Source organism: Cryptotermes secundus, unplaced genomic scaffold, assembly GCF_002891405.2.
Source record: "Cryptotermes secundus unplaced genomic scaffold, Csec_1.0 scaffold1951, whole genome shotgun sequence".
In the NCBI taxonomy this organism is placed as follows: Eukaryota; Metazoa; Arthropoda; class Insecta; order Blattodea; family Kalotermitidae; genus Cryptotermes; species Cryptotermes secundus.
The window spans coordinates 557,025-575,444 of NW_019727443.1; the positions used below are offsets into that span (position 1 = coordinate 557,025).

At 41.4% G+C, this 18,420-nt stretch overlaps 1 protein-coding gene across 3 annotated transcripts in view; it reads left to right on the forward strand.

Annotated features, from left to right (window-relative positions):
• Positions 1-18,420, forward strand: part of LOC111864857 (myosin heavy chain, non-muscle) — a 102,863-nt gene that overhangs the window by 60,857 nt on the left and 23,586 nt on the right. For 2 of the 3 annotated variants that reach the window (XM_023852416.2, XM_023852412.2), the window contains exons 4-20: positions 496-519; positions 4,083-4,175; positions 5,610-5,772; positions 6,624-6,770; positions 8,325-8,692; positions 9,233-9,403; positions 10,302-10,581; positions 11,122-11,425; positions 11,607-11,676; positions 12,045-12,205; positions 13,010-13,250; positions 13,644-13,850; positions 14,767-14,895; positions 15,509-15,886; positions 16,546-16,701; positions 17,257-17,385; positions 17,778-18,089. In XM_023852416.2, the coding sequence (XP_023708184.1) occupies positions 496-519; positions 4,083-4,175; positions 5,610-5,772; positions 6,624-6,770; positions 8,325-8,692; positions 9,233-9,403; positions 10,302-10,581; positions 11,122-11,425; positions 11,607-11,676; positions 12,045-12,205; positions 13,010-13,250; positions 13,644-13,850; positions 14,767-14,895; positions 15,509-15,886; positions 16,546-16,701; positions 17,257-17,385; positions 17,778-18,089 (3,333 nt within the window). The remainder of the gene's footprint in view (positions 1-495; positions 520-4,082; positions 4,176-5,609; positions 5,773-6,623; positions 6,771-8,324; positions 8,693-9,232; positions 9,404-10,301; positions 10,582-11,121; positions 11,426-11,606; positions 11,677-12,044; positions 12,206-13,009; positions 13,251-13,643; positions 13,851-14,766; positions 14,896-15,508; positions 15,887-16,545; positions 16,702-17,256; positions 17,386-17,777; positions 18,090-18,420) is intronic. The other variant, XM_023852415.2, reaches the window with a different exon arrangement.

Consider the following 18,420-nt stretch of genomic DNA (forward strand, 5'->3'; position numbering starts at 1 on the left):
AAAGACCTGTATGAGATTTGAGGTTTTCACAGTGGTGAAGATTCATCTTGTTCGTGGTCTTCTGGGATGTGATACCATGTAGTCTGGTAGGTGGATACCAACGTTTTTGGAGAAACGCGCTAATTCCATCTTATGGCCTGAAGATGGAGACACTGTGTTCCTCTGAAACAGTACACAGATCTACCAGACTGTATGGCATCACATCCCCAGTGACTGTCATCTCTGAGAGCCGCAAGTCCCACAGTTTCTGTAAGTCCTTGTAGTAGTATAAGGGAATGGTGTGGGGCTGCTGTAATTGAGCAGGTAGGTGACCCCCGATAGAGACTGCGGAATGTGGCATGGAGATGGTTGAGTCCATGGGATAGGCAAGCAGATGATAAGTGCTGCTGCAGTATGCTACAGTAGTGTTGAATGCTGCATGAATCTCATAATGCGTCTTGTTTCCTTTTTTTTTTTTCTGTTGCATATGTTGGGACCACTGCATGCCCTCTACAGGCACCCAGCCCGGCACTCATCATTGTAAGTACCACTCTCTGTCTGCCTTTCTGTCATTGGAACTTACTCTTGTACAAAGGCCGTAGTCACAGCAGCAGTGTGTAAAGCATGCACTTGCCTGTACAAACAGTACCTAAAAGGATTTTGGAATATGCGTAAATTTTAAGGGAAGGGCAGTGTTCTGTCAGACGCACTTCGGTTATTTTATACTTAAAGATATTTTTTGTTTTTATGTACTGTAAATGTTGGTTTTCATATTGGGAACTTGTACAAACAGCAATGTAGGAAAAGTATATACACTCATTTCAGTCCGCAGTTTCAGAAACATATGCATGGATTGTCAGTTTTTAGTTCAGCGACATTTTGTTAACTGTGAAGACTACTGTTTCATGCGTCAGAAGTTCAGTTCTTTGTATATAAGTAAGATTCGTCAAAAACATTTTAAGTAGATCGGAGCAGCATATTCTGTAATGTTCAGTGTTGTAGTATGCATGTAGCCATCTTTCCAGGGTCTTCCAAATTAGTGATGAAGTTGGTTAATAATTCCCATAACATTCCAATCTGCCGTCTTCTCTGTGTATTCTAAGTATAAGTTTCAGTGAACTGCTGTACTTTTATTACAAACTTTAGTGGTCACAGTGTGAGCCTTCACCCGTGAAAACACGCGTTACAGTTTTTCCAGGTAACTAACATGACAAGTTTGGACAGGCCTCTCAACACCCTCCACCCGCTGACAAAAATTGTTCATGTTTTGAAAATTTATTATAGAATTTCAGTGCAGAATCATCACTGGCCTGCTTAATATAAATAGGAATGCAGGATTTTGCATTTGTAATTTGGGACAGCGTACAGCCCTGATGATCTTAGTGTCATGATCATCATCACCACCACTGTCCATCTCAGAACATACTTTTGAGGTGTAAACCCTTCCAAGTATGGAAGGAGGGTTCACTTGTAACCTGCTCTGCATTGTGAAGGACAGTCAGTAGCCGTATGAGGTACCTTCCAGTTTTCGAGCCAGGTCATGGATATTCACAGAACTTGGTATGAATGTCTTGCCACTGGAGAGAGGTTCCCTTGTACTGCCTGCAGCTGATTGATGATAACCACAAAAAATTATGAGGTGCGAGTGACATTGGCGTGGGTTAACAATGCAGGGCCCTGAAATTGTGTACCTTTGAAAAACTTGCAACCTTTGTTAAGATAATTATTTTAGAGAATCGTAATACAACAGAATGGCAGCTTAATTGAAACTGTAGTTTTATTTTGGCAATGACTGATGAACAGTTCTTGCTAAGTTTGTGAATTTTGGCATGATAGGTCATAGCTGCAAATTCTGTGAGATAAAATATATGTACATATGTGTGTCAGTAATTACAAACATGGCAATGGTGCAGTGTTTTGAGATTTTGTCTATGAAATTGATTATCACTGGTGTGGTACCACCAGCACTGCTGTCATCATCACCTTCTTGTGGTACTGTAAATATCAGCAACAGTGAGTGTACTGTGTACTCCACATATCCATCATGAGATTTTTGTGGTAATTTGCTGGGAGGTAAAAACGTGTTAGCCTGATGGCGTTTTCTAAGCAGAAATCTAAGAAACACTTTGTTGTTTAATTTCTGCCTGTATAAGTGTTGCTCATAGCAGCACGCAAGAAAACAAAAGGAGCAACAGAGTAATATCTTTTCCTTTCTGTTCCATGCTCTCAAATAGTCAAACCCAAATTTTGCGGTAGGTATTTGGTGTTGTGTTGCATAGATGTTTGAGACAGTTTGTTGTGGTGTACATGTTTGTATTTCCCTTGGTATGGTTTTTGCGCTCTTGAATACAGTGTTTCTGTGTCCATTGCTTATGTACTGGAACAGGAGCCACACAGTCAGGGCAGGCTGAAACATTGTGACTCTTTGTGTGTCTCCCACTGTTGACTGGCCTGTAGCATTCTTTATTGTCTTGTCGCTCCAGCCACTTACTAATAAATAGGCGCCACGCCATAGCTCAAGCAGTTAGTCCCTGGCTTCCCACCACGGTGGCCCAGGTTCAATCCTGGGTCTGGTCAGGTGGGATTTGTGGTGGACAAAATGGCACTGGGGGCAGTTTTTTTCCCCTGCCAATCTTCATTCCACCAATCGCTCCACAATCACCCTCACCTATCATCTGGGGCTGGTACAATAGGCCAGAAGTGGCCACAGTACAAGGGACTTAGTCCCACCCCACTAGCAATAAAAAAATAGTAATAAATACATTTCTTTGTGGATATGGTTTATATTAACCATGGAAAGTTCTCCTCTTCTTCCTTCATCCTTTCCTTTCCCTTTCTCTTCTGCTTTCCATTTTCTTTCCCTTCCCTTCCCTACCTCACCTCACCTCACCTCACCTCACCTCCCTTGGCATTTCCACATTTATGTGGATCATCTCACAACCAAGCCCCCCTCTATATCTCTGTCTGCCAGAAACTTTATCACTTTCCTCTTGTGTTCTTCTCCCTTCTGTGTGGCTTTCTTTATAATCCCATTTGGCCTTAACCTTCCTCTTAGGTGTTTGCCTTCATGTGCAGATCCTTCTTTGGGATTCTGGTCAGCTTTGTTCTTAAAATGTGCCCATACTGTCTTGCTCCGTTCTTAATTGAATTGGCCTCCAAGCCTTTATCTTTAAATTCTCAAATTTGTGTGGTTCATATTCTGTTCTGATTCTTCCTTCTCCGCTTCCTGGAAATCTCATCTCATTTGCAGACCTAATATCTGCCTTCGTCCATGCACATTCCATATGCCCCTGTTTGTGCCCCGTCCAGGGATCTTATCCACTGTGTATTTTCTTGCTAGATATTTTTAACTGTAAAGGTTGATTTGTTATGCACTTGCTTTTATCAGCAAGCAGAAGCACTCATTCTTTGTCTGGGACATTGTTGCTTTCCTTGACATTATCACATTATATTAGCTCGGATTTTAAAAAAAGAACAATAAATACCCTAAGTAAGAAATGAAAGGTTTAAAAATCTATACTGCAACACTTGCACATCATTTAACAGCCAGTAGTACAGAGTAGATTTTGTAATGTCTTAGGATGTTCCCTGTTCAGTCCACAATAAGAAAACGGAAAAGAAATAAGTTGTATTTCTGTATCTCCTAGATAGATACGAGAAGTTTCTCTGTCCTGCCCTGGTGTGGCAATGTAGAGCTTATAAGCTTTTTAAGCTTCAGAAAGAAATGCATGACCTGTGTAAACAGTTCAGTGCCTTGTGTTCTGTTATCAGATATTATATATAATAAAACAAATTCCTAAGATGTATTTAATGTTTTTGGACTTCGAGCCCCCTTTGCTTTTAACTACAGAAAGTAATTACTTACTAATTTTGTTTGTAGTTTATGATTCTGTCAGCGCACACTGTGTAGTGTCCGACGGTCGGATGGATAGTGAATAATGAATTGGAAAGGATGTGAAAAGAAGGAGTTGAGGTACTGTCTCAGCATTCATCTGGAGGGCACCGGCCTTCTTCTGGCTGTTTAAATGTACAAGAAGTTTTGTGGTGTTTCTGCTGTGTTTTGCTCTGTTTGTGATACATGCTAATGTGGTCCTACTTTGCAGGGTGAGCTGGAGCAGCAGTTGCTACAGGCAAACCCAATTTTGGAAGCTTTTGGCAATGCCAAAACTGTTAAGAATGACAACTCTTCGCGTTTTGTAAGTATGTACAGCGGGAATAATGCAGTCCAGTTTTATATTTTGGTAACAGTTATTTGTGAAGTATATTGGTTATGCTTTTGGTGTTAGAAATGACTTCATGTAAACATATATAATAAGATTTTACATTTTGACAGAGGGCAAGATTTATCCCTGAAGAAGGAGGCGGCATTTTCCTCCAAAATGTTGGTACCCATCAACCAGGCTAAACAGCATCACACCACGGTAGACTGTAATCTTAATAGTAGAGTAAACCCTTCCTCTCTGATATATTGGGTTTTTGAACTTCATCCATCGTCCTGGTTTTTAAGATAACTAATAAAAACACGACGTTTCGGAAACTAGATCTATTTCCTCCTCAGGTGAAGGAAAACACCTATTCTGTTGGGTCCGTTAGAAAGAGCTAGCCTCAATCACATCAGTTTGTCCAGTGATTGAGGCTAGCTCTTTCTAACGGACCCAACAGAATAGGTGTTTTCCTTCACCTGAGGACGGAAACAGATCCAGTTTCCGAAACGTCATGTTTTTATTAGTTATCTTAAAAACCAGGACGATGGATGAAGTCCAAAAACCCAATATATCAGTGTGTTATATACACCATCGTCAGAATCCTGTAGTAACTACCTTCCTCTCTGGGTTAATTGGGGGGGGGGAGGTCACCCTAAAAGATAAAAAACTTAGAATGCAAATAAATGGAAAATTTAATGATATAAGTAGTGCTGATGAAAATAAATAGAAATATCACTGTAAACCTACAAAACTATAAGGAGACAATACATTTGATCATTGATAGGAGACCCACTTGTACTTGTTTTTGAACGTAATGATGCAGGTTTGAAGGAGCCAGTGTCTTTTTTTGTAATATGTACTCAGCTGTGAGCAGCATTTTTCATATTTTTATCCAGATTATCCAACATCTGAATTATTGTAACCAAATTAGCAAGGGTTTGCTGTAATTGCTGTGAAAATATAAAATCTATAATATATCGTTAAAATTCACCTCAATATTGTTTTTAAAACATATTTTGATGTTGTGAATATTTAACAAAGCACAAGGAGAAATTTTTCTGTTGTGTACATATGTTGTCAGTAGCTTTGTAACATGGTTTACAACAATAAATATCTAATGTCAGTAGCATTTCAGCAGTAGATATCTGATCTTAGTAGCCCCACAGCAATAGATATTTACAGTGTTGGTAGTTCTGCAGCAGTAGATATGTAACATTAGTAACCTTGCAGCAAGCAGTAGATGTTTGCACGCAGTTAATGAACACTGAGGCCAGAGAAGTTCACGGAATCTCAGGAAAATATTGGACTTTGTCTTCACATTCAATTGCTTATCAGGTGTTCAGGTTTTTGGTTTTCCTGGTGTGACAAGTTTGTTCTTGCGCAGGGTAACATACGCAATGTAAGTAATGGCCCTGCTTTTTTCAGGGGAAATTTATCCGTATCAACTTTGATGCTTCTGGTTATATTGCGGGAGCAAACATTGAGACGTATCTGCTGGAAAAGTCCCGTGCCATACGTCAAGCCAAGGATGAACGAACCTTCCACATCTTCTACCAGCTTCTGGTTGGAGCATCTGCAGAACAGAAAAGTAAGCCTAGAAGATAATTTCTTGAGTAGGAGTGAGAGGGAATGAAAAAAGGACATAAAGAACAGACCATTGGGGCACCTGGCCCAGGGTATGGTCTAGCAATCAGCTCTTGTGGACATAGTAATTAGCCTTTGGTTTCATGGAATGCTGGGAATTTCCCCTCTAGCAGATAGAACTCTGCTTCATGGAGTTAATGTGTTTAATTCCCTTGATTAGAAACCATATATGAAAGCCCAGGGCTTGCCATCATGTAGCTACAGAGAGGACTGCTAGACTACAGGGAAGGCACCAGTGCTTCACTTGACTTTACCATCTCACCCTTTACATAAAATTAATTCCCACAGTTGGTAGTTTGCATATTCAGTGAAATCTTGCTTTAATATGTATCAGAGTGGACCAGTGGAATGGTTATTGATCTGTGGAAACTGTAGCTGGAAATGGGAACTGTTTATTGATCTGTGGAAACTAGCTGGAAATGGGAACTGTTTATTAATCCGTGGAAACTGTAGCTGGAAATGGGAACTGTTTATTGATCCGTGGAAACTAGCTGGACATTGGAACCGGTTGCTTTGACGTTCATGTGCGATTGTTGCATTTGTGATCATATAGGAAGGGAATACTACAGAATCTCTATGGTAGTAATGTAAAAATAATGGCTATCAGTGAAATTGTTAAACTGTCTGTTTATTTTGTATGTGAAGGCCAAGTCAGTTGACCAGCGAGTGTTTTATATTTGGTCAATTTGTGACTGAAATGAATTGTAGATAGGAGGTTAATTTTTCTGATGATGATATTTGTTAACTGTTCCTTTTTTATTAGACCTACACAGAGTTGTGTTTACGTTCTTGCAGAGGAGTTCATCCTGGAAGACCCCAAGTCATATGCATTCCTGTCCAGCGGAGGCCACCTTCCCGTGCCTGGTGTGGATGATGTTGCAGAGTTCCATGCCACGTGCAAAGCCATGTCCATCATGGGAATGACAAATGATGACTTTTCTGGTAAATTTTGATGAGAGATTTTGTATGTTAGACACACAGAGTGATTCAGTTAAACATAACACTTCCTCAAGCGGTACATGGTAACGTCCCTGCTGTTATGGATTGATACAGCCCTCAACCTTCCACTTTTCGTTCTGTCTGTGGTATCTTGGCAACTGTATTTTTCCCTCAAACATATTTATATATTCCATATGATTACATTCGAGCGATTATATCTCTGAGCAGTATTAACCAACCAGTTGGGCTTTTTAATGGAGATTTGTATTTTAAGTGTGCAGTAGGAACTGAAGTTTTAAATATTGTCACGTGTATCTTCTCAGTCTGCTGTGTCTTCGGTAGTCCTCAATATCGCGTTCATGCCCTTACTTGCCGGTGAATATCACACAACTAAATTCTCTAGACTCGCCCTGCTTATGACACGTCAGCATGGACTGCATAGGAAACAGCACCATTTCCAACATTTCTTCTGTTGTTGCATCATGCAGCTGTCGCATGGACCTTGCAGAGAACACTGCTTCCCAGTTAGTCCATTGATGTGTGTTAGGAATCAGTTGCCCAGAAACGGACATTGCTTACAGAGTCATTACTTAGGAGTGGGTCTACATGTTACAGTATTATTAATGTGAGGTTCATCTTTCAGAGGGATACTTGTGTACAGTGTACATATGCTCTGTGTAACTGTTAATGCCTATGAACTTTAAGAAAGTAAAGTGCCAAGGCAAAGGTGCAAGAGCTTGAGTTACGAAATATCACTGAAAGTTACCAAATCCAGTGATACATAATGAAACAGTTTCATAACCATCTTTGGATCTCTTGATGAATCACTAAGAGAAAAGGACAGAAGCAGACCTAATAAGGAAATGAACTTGCGGAAGCAGAGGTTTGACCATACTCTGCAAATATAAATGGTTAAAATGCATAGTAAATCTTTATACTTGAAAGGGCACAAACTCCAAAGAGATTAACAGAAAGAAAACAGTTAACTAAAAATTATTCTTTCTTTCTTGGATGTTTCTATTTTATATGGGTTGTCTGTCTGTCTCTTGTCCTCCCCTCATCTGCATTCCCCACTTTCTTTGTTCTGGGTGACTTTTTCCTAACCTGGTATTCTCATCTTGATCTCAGCCTTTCTCAGGGTATTTTCCCTTTTCTTCCATAATCCCGTAGGATGGGGGGGGGGTTCTGGCTGCATTCTTATGACATGCTCGCACCACCTTATTCTGTTATTAATTTATCTTTCAGTGTATTTTTCTTTTTAATTTCTAATTCTGTTAGTGTCCCGCTTTTTCTTTCTGTACTCATAAAAATCGTATTAAGCTGCCTGTAGTCTTATGTATAAAATATAAATTATTAGTTTTGTTAGATGTTAAATGTTATTTGTTCATTTCTTCCGACATATCCATTGGAAATGAATAAAGAGAAAATACAGTTCATGTGGTGGGAAGCCACGAGAGTGGAACTGTGCGGCATTGAGGATGTATAAGATTCTGTTGTTGGTTTCCCAAATTCTGAACTGTTCCTATCATTCACTGTTTTGCATGCTATCTTTTGCAGCTATTTTCCGAACAGTGTCAGCCGTGATGCTGTTTGGGAACATGAAGTTTAAGCAGGAGAGGAACTCTGACCAAGCCATATTGCCTGACAACACAATGGCCCAGAAAGTTGCTCATCTTTTGGGTCTGAGTGTCACAGAGATGACCAAGGCATTTCTCAGGCCACGAATTAAAGTGGGCCGTGACTTTGTTACCAAAGCCCAGACGAAAGAACAGGCGGAGTTTGCGGTGGAGGCCATTTCCAAAGCCTGCTATGAACGTATGTTCCGTTGGCTGGTGAATCGCATCAACCGATCGCTTGATCGTACGAAACGACAAGGAGCATCTTTTATCGGAATTCTCGATATGGCTGGTTTTGAAATATTTGAGGTGAGTTGACTTTCCTGCTGCTTTTAAGGTTCCTTTTGCACACAGTTGGAGAGCTTCCATATTTGTCTAAATGGGTTCACATCTTGAACTACTGAATTTTATTTCCTTACATTTTACAATTCTTACTTCTATATACTCATCAAACTGGCTGAAGCAGTAACACTCAAAACTTTTATTGGGGAGGTGCCCCATTTGAATTTTGGCTGGGATTCTAACTGTCCTGACTTGAGCCAGGTTTTTAGTGGTTTTCCTTACTCTGTGTAGGCTAATGCTAGGAAGGCCTATGACCTCTTCCTTCCACATCCTTTCCAGTTCACTGTTCTCCACGATCCAGTCATTCCATGCTGTGTGTAGTCTGAATTATTGATAGAATGCATTGTGAACTACAGGACCAAAGGAGATAATATTCTGTTAAATTAGAACAACTTCAACTTCAAATGTAGAATTCAGTGTAATTTTTTCGTTTCTGTGTAACAGACTTTTTATAAAGTAATGGCTCTCACTCTGCTCCTGATGTACTTTTATGTTTCTTGTCTGCAGCTGAATTCCTTTGAGCAGCTTTGCATCAACTACACAAATGAGAAGCTTCAGCAACTTTTCAATCACACGATGTTCATTCTGGAGCAGGAGGAGTACCAGCGCGAAGGCATTGAATGGAAATTTATTGACTTCGGTCTCGATCTTCAGCCTACCATTGACCTTATTGACAAGGCAAGTTACCATTTGTTCACTACAGGCATTCTTAGTGCACGTTGCTGGCACCGGAGTGGTTGAACAGGTTTTATTCATGAAGAAAGCAGTCTTCTGGTATGTGGCACCGTATAGATATGGTGTTAACCGACTTTTCGGTGGAACGTATCGCCTCCATCTTCAAGGTAGAAGGAAAAATTAGAAAATCCGCGATATGTTCCACAGAAACGTCGGTTAACACATCTACGCGGCCCCACATCCCAGAAGACTGCTTTCTTCATAGTCACCACCATGAAAACCTCAAATCTTACACATGTTTTATTCATGTTCAGTATTCGTCATAGGGCAGTGCCCTGAATGTGAATAGTACCAGTTCCAAAAATAGGGCCTTTCTCATGGACCCCAAAATACCAGTTCCAAAAATAGGGCCTTTCTCATGGACCCCAAAACTTGCAGTTTTGCTTTTCGTGAAAATGGCTGTAACAATTTTGGTTAAATTTCATTATTTTATGGAGACAGTCTCCCCAAATATGTCTATGTAGGTGGTGTAATAATTAAAATAATGACATGTGCCCTTGGGCACAAAATGGTATCAGTTTTGTTCAAATTGACTTCACCTGGTAGACAGGTGTTCAGCATCCATCAGAGGTGCGCTGTACAGCAGTCAGGTTTGGAACGGTTATGCTCATACTTTTAAACTGGAATGAATGTGTTACTTGCACTTGAGTGGCTCGTGTATGCACAGCATGAAATACATGGATGTAAAATTTGGTTTGCACAGTATTTGTGCTGTATGTAATTTCGGTAAAAGTGGACACAGTACTTGTCATTGTCTTCGTATACATCAGAGGTAGTTTCTGATTTTAATTTTCATATGATCACATTTTTACAGAAGGTAAATGTTTTATTTGTCTCATAGCCGATGGGCATTATGGCCCTGTTGGATGAAGAATGCTGGTTTCCTAAAGCTACTGACAAATCATTTGTTGAGAAGCTGGTTGGTGCTCACAGTGTCCATCCGAAGTTCCTCAAGACAGATTTCCGCGGCGTAGCAGACTTTGCCGTCATTCATTATGCGGGGCGTGTGGACTATTCTGCTGCCAAGTGGCTCATGAAGAACATGGACCCCCTGAACGAGAATGTGGTGTCTCTTTTGCAGGCATCACAAGATCCTTTTGTTATACATATCTGGAAGGATGGTAAGCCTGTAAGACTGTTCAGTGGTAGCAAAGTGGCACAGTGATTCAGAGAAATGCTGTATGCAGTTCATTACTAAGTTTAGTTGGGATGATAACATTAAGATGGATTATAAGGAAGTAAGGTGTGAGGGTATTATTTGATTCATGTATCTCAGGCCAGGATCCAGGGGTAGGCCCTTGACTCTGACATACTGTTGTCTCATAAAGAAGGGCTCTGTTTATAGATTTTTATCCCGTTATTTGCGTGTGTGTGTTTTTTTGGAGTGAGGTTATATACACACTGTTTAACAGTAGATTGGTAACACAGTGTGACCAAGAAGGAAATCTCAGTTTCATATCTCATCCCAGAGACTGGCTAACCCAACTGAGATTTTTCAATATTAGAAACCCCTCCAGGAAAATTCCCAGGCAGTAACTCAGATTTCATCACTTCCCCTGGCATTTGACAATGTATTATCTGAGCTATTGAAATTACAAATAATATAACATGTATTGAGGTACTAAGGTGAGGTGCGATTACAGTCGGCCATACTTTTCCAGCTGAGATTGTGGGCATGGCGCAGCAGGCTCTTACAGACACCCAGTTTGGTGCTCGAACTCGCAAGGGCATGTTCAGGACTGTATCACAGCTATACAAGGAACAACTGGCGAAGCTCATGGTGACGCTCAGAAATACGAACCCCAACTTCGTACGATGCATCATACCAAACCATGAGAAACGCGCTGGCAAGATCGATGCGCCACTTGTTCTTGACCAGCTGCGATGCAATGGTGTTCTCGAGGGAATTCGAATTTGCAGACAGGGCTTCCCCAACCGCATACCTTTCCAGGAATTCCGACAGAGGTACAACAAACTTGTTCATAGTCTCAGTTTTGTGCTTTGTATATGGTGGAAGCTTAAATAGTAATCTGTAATACTTCCACAGAAATATAATTTCATTACTGTGGTACACGTGTCAAGTGTATCTCAGTGACATTGCTTACATTGTTGGCTCAGGACTGTCTCATTTTGTATTGTATTTCAGATATGAACTTCTCACTCCGAATGTTATTCCTAAAGGCTTTATGGATGGAAAGAAAGCCTGTGAAAAAATGGTAAGTTTTGTCTTTTATCACTTGCATCACCCACACAGTGCGTTTATCAGCTTCATATGATTCTCATGAAAACGGCATTAACCAGTTGGTCTTTTTAGTGGAGATGGAATGTGTTTCCTGTGAGGTAGGAACTGGTTTCTTAAGAACTGTTTAGGTGAACTTTAGGCTAAAGAGGGTTAATAATATAGTTCTTGCTGCTAGGATGCATTTGTTTGGGTACTGATTCCAGGTCACAAGAGTCTTGCAAACCACACATGAGGACCTAAAACTGGAAAATACAGAAGAAAATGTGTAGAATGCATGGAGTAGGCATGATCCTTTCAGTTCCTGTTCTGTGTACCCTAATGTATAATATTTTGTTCCTGTAGATCCACGCCTTGGAGCTGGATCCTAACTTATATCGTGTTGGTCAGTCCAAGATTTTCTTCCGTGCTGGTGTACTGGCACATTTGGAAGAGGAACGAGATTATAAGATCACTGACCTTATTGTGAATTTCCAAGCTTTCTGTCGTGGATACTTGGCCAGAAGGTGAGAATATTTTTCTTACAATTGAGGTTCATGTCTGTAAGTTGCGGAACAAGTTACTGTTGTGCTGTGAAACTGGTCTCATTGGAGGGTATATGAGTGTAACTTACTCGCCACTTAAAGGAGTATCGGATTAGAGTGAACAGTCGCTACAGTGTGAAGTGCCAGATGGTCAGGTTCCTAATAGTTTGGGCACAATATGAGGGCACTTGGATTTTGAATTTTAAACTAAAAGAAAACTGAATTGTTTGGCATAGTGATAATGCACTCAACTGTCATTTGGAGGTTGTCAGTTCAGATCTCAACCAGGACATTGGACTACCTGACTAAGGGATTTTCATGCTTCTTTCTGAGTCCATCCTGGCCACTACCAGGATAGTGGGTTGTGACTTGTTTCCTTTGAAATCACATCCTGTGCCATTTCATCCTCTATAGCCTAGTTTCTGATAACAATAAAATCCCCCCCCCCCATCCAGGAAACAGAAGAAAACTCCCAAGAGAAGGACGAAAACAAGGACGGGAGAAGCAGGTTAGGTAGAAGATCAAAACAAACTGAGGATGATAGGGTTTGGGAAGATGGATAGCTGGAGGCTTGGTTTCTGGGCAGCCTGCTTGAAAGTTGAGACTTTAACAAAGGGAGAAGAGGGAGACCTGAAATATTATGAATTACTTTCAAGGTTCTCGTGTTGATAGATGAACTTGAGCATACCTGTTCCCTTCATTTGAGTGCGAAGTGGTGCTCAGAGTAGAGTGCTGGTGCCTGCGACAATTGTGTGGATGCCTCAATATGTCTCCCTTTTTCAATAGGAACTTCCACAAGCGCACGCAGCAGCTTAATGCAATCCGCATCATCCAGCGCAACTGCGCAGCTTATCTGAAGCTGCGCAACTGGCAGTGGTGGCGACTCTACACAAAGGTGAAGCCCCTGCTGGAGGTGACAAAGCAGGAGGAGAAACTCACGCAGAAGGAGGATGAGTTGAAGCAGGTGAAGGAGAAACTCGATGTTCAGTTACGGTCGTCTCAGGAGAGTGAGAGGAAGTTGCAACAGGTGAGAGAACATTTTCAGGTCCGATATCTTCTGGAGATTTACCCTATTTTAAAACTTACATTTTTGATTGTAAAGCTGCATGTGATTTCATTATCCCTGTCCCCAGTTTAGTAGTTTAATTATATATATATATATATGAGGCAGCCAAACTGTGGCTTACAAACCACATGAGGCCCTTTTGAACCATTAGTGCAGCTTGTGGAAAAATATATTATTGAATCCCATTTATAGAGGTGGATTAAATATAAAAGAAGTTTCCTTTGTGGAAAGCAGCTCCCTGACTTCTGGAAATGATTTCATGCTGCTCCTCTGTTCAGAATGTTTTGCCACCATTCAGAACTTCAGTTTTCTGAAGTATATATGCATTTGGCTTGTGTTTCCCCCCTCTCACAGGCGTTGGAGGAGAAGATAACACTACAGGAGCAACTACAGGCTGAAGTGGAGCTCTGCGCAGAAGCTGAGGAGATGAGAGCAAGGCTGGCAGCCCGTAAACAGGAACTGGAGGAAATCTTACATGACCTGGAAGCCCGTATCGAGGAAGAAGAGGAAAGATCGAACACCTTACTGGCGGAGAAAAAGAAATTGCAGCTGAATATACAGGTAAAGTTCATAGTTGGGATAGGAGAATTTTCATGGAGTGCTCATAATCAATCACAATGGTGTAAAAAGTCTCATCATTTGACCTAGCATGTGATGGTTGAAAATCGTAGCTTGGGGTGAAAAATATGAAGAAAGAAATTTGTTATCTTTTATGGAAACCAAAAGAAGTTCATTACCCTGTTCACTGCATCCATTCCTGTGAAACATGCCTTTTGGTTTTTATGGTAAGGAATTGTTAGACAACTGCCAGGCCATAGGACCACCCCTTGTTGCCTACCCAAGACTATTTATACCGTACATTTTTACAGCACCGTTGGCAAGTTGAGAGTACATTGTGCTGTAGTAATAAGGTATGTCTTTATGTGGCCAAGGGGGAAATTATGTAGCATGCAGTAAAGAGCATCTCAGCCTGAAATTAACCCTTTTCTGTGAGGGGAATTTAATCTTCATCATTTGAATGTGAAACCTCAAATACTATGGAGCTTGCAGCCATAGGGTTTTGTGATGTAAACACTAATGCTAGGCTTGCTCAGTACTTCTGAATAGTAACAGTTGTGTGACACATGGATGTTAAAGGTTAATGCCCCTGTCTGTCTCAGGATTTCTAAAAAAGAGTTGGATTTCAAGTTTCTTGTGTGCTATTTTTAACTTAATGTCTTGTGGACATGATCACAACATGCCCTACTTTGATGCTTAAATACCTCACTACATAAAGCAGAGTCCTTGAGAAGCTGCTAGTCGCCCAAGTAGTGAAAGAGTTTCATGCTGTTTATGGAACTCAGAGGTTCATTACCGTGTTACTAGAGCCCACCACAGGTCTCTGCCCAGAGCCAGATGAATCCTCACCACATGCACATACCCTGATTCTTTGCAATGTAATGAGAGACTGTGCATGGAGCTCTGTATCTGTGTGCAGGACTTGGAGGAGCAACTGGAAGAGGAGGAAGCGGCAAGACAGAAGCTGCAGCTGGAGAAAGTGCAGTGCGATGCCAAGATCAAGAAGCTGGAGGAAGATTATGCTCTCAGCGAAGACACAAACCAAAAGGTACATATATTGATATTCGCCGGTCATCTCTTGATCTGTGACTTTGCCTTCTGGGAATACCATCACGCAGAAAACTTTCTGCTCACTGTGCTTCTATCTGAGGGGTCACCAGAAACTTGTCCAGCACTTGATTTCATTGCATGTTCCCCCAGAACAGGATCCTTGAAAATGTTGGGTCACCATCTACCGAACTACTCAGCATCCCATCCCAGAAGACTGATCTTTATATTCAGTGCAGTGAGAATGTGAGAGATATATATATATATATGCTATCATATTCCTTCATCCCTGAGCCAAACAGCTCAGTCAATATAGTGACTAGGCTAGGGACTAAATGACCTAGGAGTGAGGGTTCAGTTCCCGGCAAGGGCAAGACATTTGTCCCCTTCCATTCTTAACTGGGTGGGACTATAAGGTGAAATGCTGTTATAAGAAGATGCTAGGTGTTTGAATCTTTGCTGTGAATGTACACGTGTGTGTGTGTGTGTGCGCGTGCGTGCGTGCGCGCGCGCGAGAGAGAGAGAGAGTTGTTTTGTTGTTGCAGCTGCTGAAAGAGAAGAAGCTGTTGGAGGAGCGCATGTGAGAGAGATAGATAACTGTTTTATGGTTGCAGCTGCTGAAAGAGAAGAAGTTGCTGGAAGAGCGTTCAGCTGACTTATCTCAAACCCTTGCTGAGGAAGAAGAGAAAGCCAAACATCTGGCAAAGCTGAAGACCAAGCATGAAGCAACAATCGCTGACCTGGAGGAGAGATTGCTGCGGGATCAGCAGCAGAGACAAGAGATGGACCGCAGCAAGCGGAAGGTGGAGACTGAAGTGAGTGACCTGAAGGAGCAGCTGAACGAACGCCGTCTCCAGGTGGAGGAGCTGCAGCTGCAGCTCGGCAAGCGTGAAGAGGAGCTTACGCAGGCTCTCATGAAGATCGATGAGGAAGGTGCTGGCAAGGCTCAGTCGCAGAAGGCTCTTCGTGAACTGGAATCCCAGCTGGCTGAGGCAAGTTTCCAATTCTTTTTTGTAAATATTGCATTTTAAGATTGAATTTTATTCAGTGAATGTACATATGGAGGTGACTTTGTAGAGAATCTTCATACTGAAGCATAATAACTTCATGGAGCAGAGTCATTCATCAGAGGCCAGTAGATTTTATCCTTTTATGGGAGTCTGAGGTCCCCTCTCCTGGGAGAACTGAAACCAGTTTTAAACCTCACATCCTGTTTTCTTAAGGTCTGGCTTAATGTTATCCTTTTATCAATACTTAGGTCTTCCCTTCAGATAATGAAACAAAATTCTGTGAACATGCCGCATCTGTCCCATGTCTTGCTGTTTCATCCACCTTGGTATTTTTAATGACAAGTACAGATTATAGAACTCTTCTTGATGCAGTGTTCCCTGTTTCCCATCACTTCCTTTCTCTTTAACATCCCGTTATATTACTTAGTATCTTTCTTCTTTTTGTACGTATGAGTTCCTCCTGAAAGTGAAGGTTTGTATTTAGAAACTAGTTTCATTAGATTAGTGTATTAGAAAATCTTGTTTCATTATACTTTCATAGTTTTTTTCCCACTACTTCATTTTCTATTTCCTTACAGTTATCAAATGGATTGTTTTTCCTTAACCTGACCATTATTCTCTGTTGCTTTTCCTGCATACAGATCCAAGAAGATCTGGAAGCTGAGAAGATTGCTCGCAGTAAAGCAGAGAAACAAAAGCGGGACTTGAACGAGGAATTGGAGGCGCTGAAGAATGAGCTTCTGGATTCTCTGGACACCACAGCAGCACAGCAGGAGCTGCGCACCAAGCGAGAACAGGTACAGAAAGCATTTCTTCTGTGTGTGTGTGCATGCGCGCGTGCGTCCAGATGTCGCACATCTGTAAGAGACAGCGAACGTGTGGTGTATCCATCCATACTGCCTGTTGTGATGATGGAATAAAAACTAGGAAAGTGTGGAATCTGTTTCCAAGAGTGTGTTCTGTTGTCTCAGTGTTGGAGTGATCTTGAGAATGATGGTTCACAGATGGGACCTACATGTTAACCTGCTCTCTGAAGCATTGAAAGTGAGGGGGTCAATGAAGGACCACACAAGCATAAGACTGCGTGCCAACTGTTGATGAAGAGTTGAGACACTAGCACAGGCTAAGCGTTAATTTCAGAGGGTGTTGGAGAGGTGAAATGGCTGTTTGGACATAGTTGCTAATGATGTCTTGAGACTGTTGGTTAAACAAAACATAGTGGGCTGTTAGAATGTTTAAATGATCATATGGATTGCTTCATGTTAGAAATCTGGAAAGAAGGTACTTTGTATTTTAAGCAATAAAAGATCATCAAACGATATCTTTTTAATGGATATGTCTGTACTTTTCAGGAACTTGCCACCCTGAAAAAGAGTCTAGAAGAAGATGCTGCATCTCACGAGATAGCAATAGCAGAAATGAGGCATAAGTACAGCCAGGATGTGGCCCTCATCAACGAGCAGATGGAGGCTGTCAAGAAGGTGAGAACAAAATTCTTGGCCTGCTGTAGTGTACTAGTTTGAATGTGAAACATTCTTATTGGTTTATGTAACTGCCATCTATAGCTCTTTTAACCCTTGAATGTCATGAGATGTAAATAACACACCAACAGTTTTTGTCATTTGTCACCATCCTGTGGAAACCTGTGACAGAGAAATGTGTGTTATGTCTTTATGCTTATGGGCAATATTCAGAAACCTACTCCCAGGTTGTATTTTACCACAAAAAGAGCAATGTGCCTCCATCTATACATATTGATAGTGCAGTACTTGGTTAAGCAGAGTTGCAACTTTCCTTTGACCATTCTGTAATGAAGTCAGCCCCTGAACACTACATAACCTAACCTAAATAACTGTGTATAAAATGTCTGCAGGCCAAGAGTGGTTTGGAGAAGGTGAAATCACAACTAGAGGCTGAAAATGCTGATCTAACCACAGAACTGCGATCAGTGGGTGCAAATCGGCAGGAATGTGAACGCCGCCGCAAGCAAGCCGAGAGTCAGCTGGCAGAGGTGCAGAGCAAGGCAGTGGAATTAGAACGGTCACGTGCAGACCTCTTAGACCGATTCACCAAGTTGCAGCAAGAATCTGATGCCATTGCAGCACAGTTAGAGCAGGCAGAACTGCGGACATCTGCAGCCACCAAGAGTGCGGCCACTATGGAGACGCAGCTGGGCGAGGCACAGGTAATCACAGACTCTCTCATAGAATCTATACTTTGTTGTTTTGGAAGAGTAATCTGGGTTGTTCAGCTTCAACCTATCTTCAGTTTTCAGTAGTTCTGTATGCATGATACTTAGAAATGCCTGTCCATTTATATAATTTAACCTGAATACTGAGACCATGGAATTCTTTGGGTCAATCGCCATCGTGTCTCTTGTCACGCTACGATGCTGTCCCTTCCAGCATATTCCACATCAGTCTTGTAGCTGCTGTTTTGTTTGCATCTGGTATTGTGATGACCCCCACTATGAAACAAGCTGTATGCCCTGGCAGACTTCTTGCCTGAGTAGAACA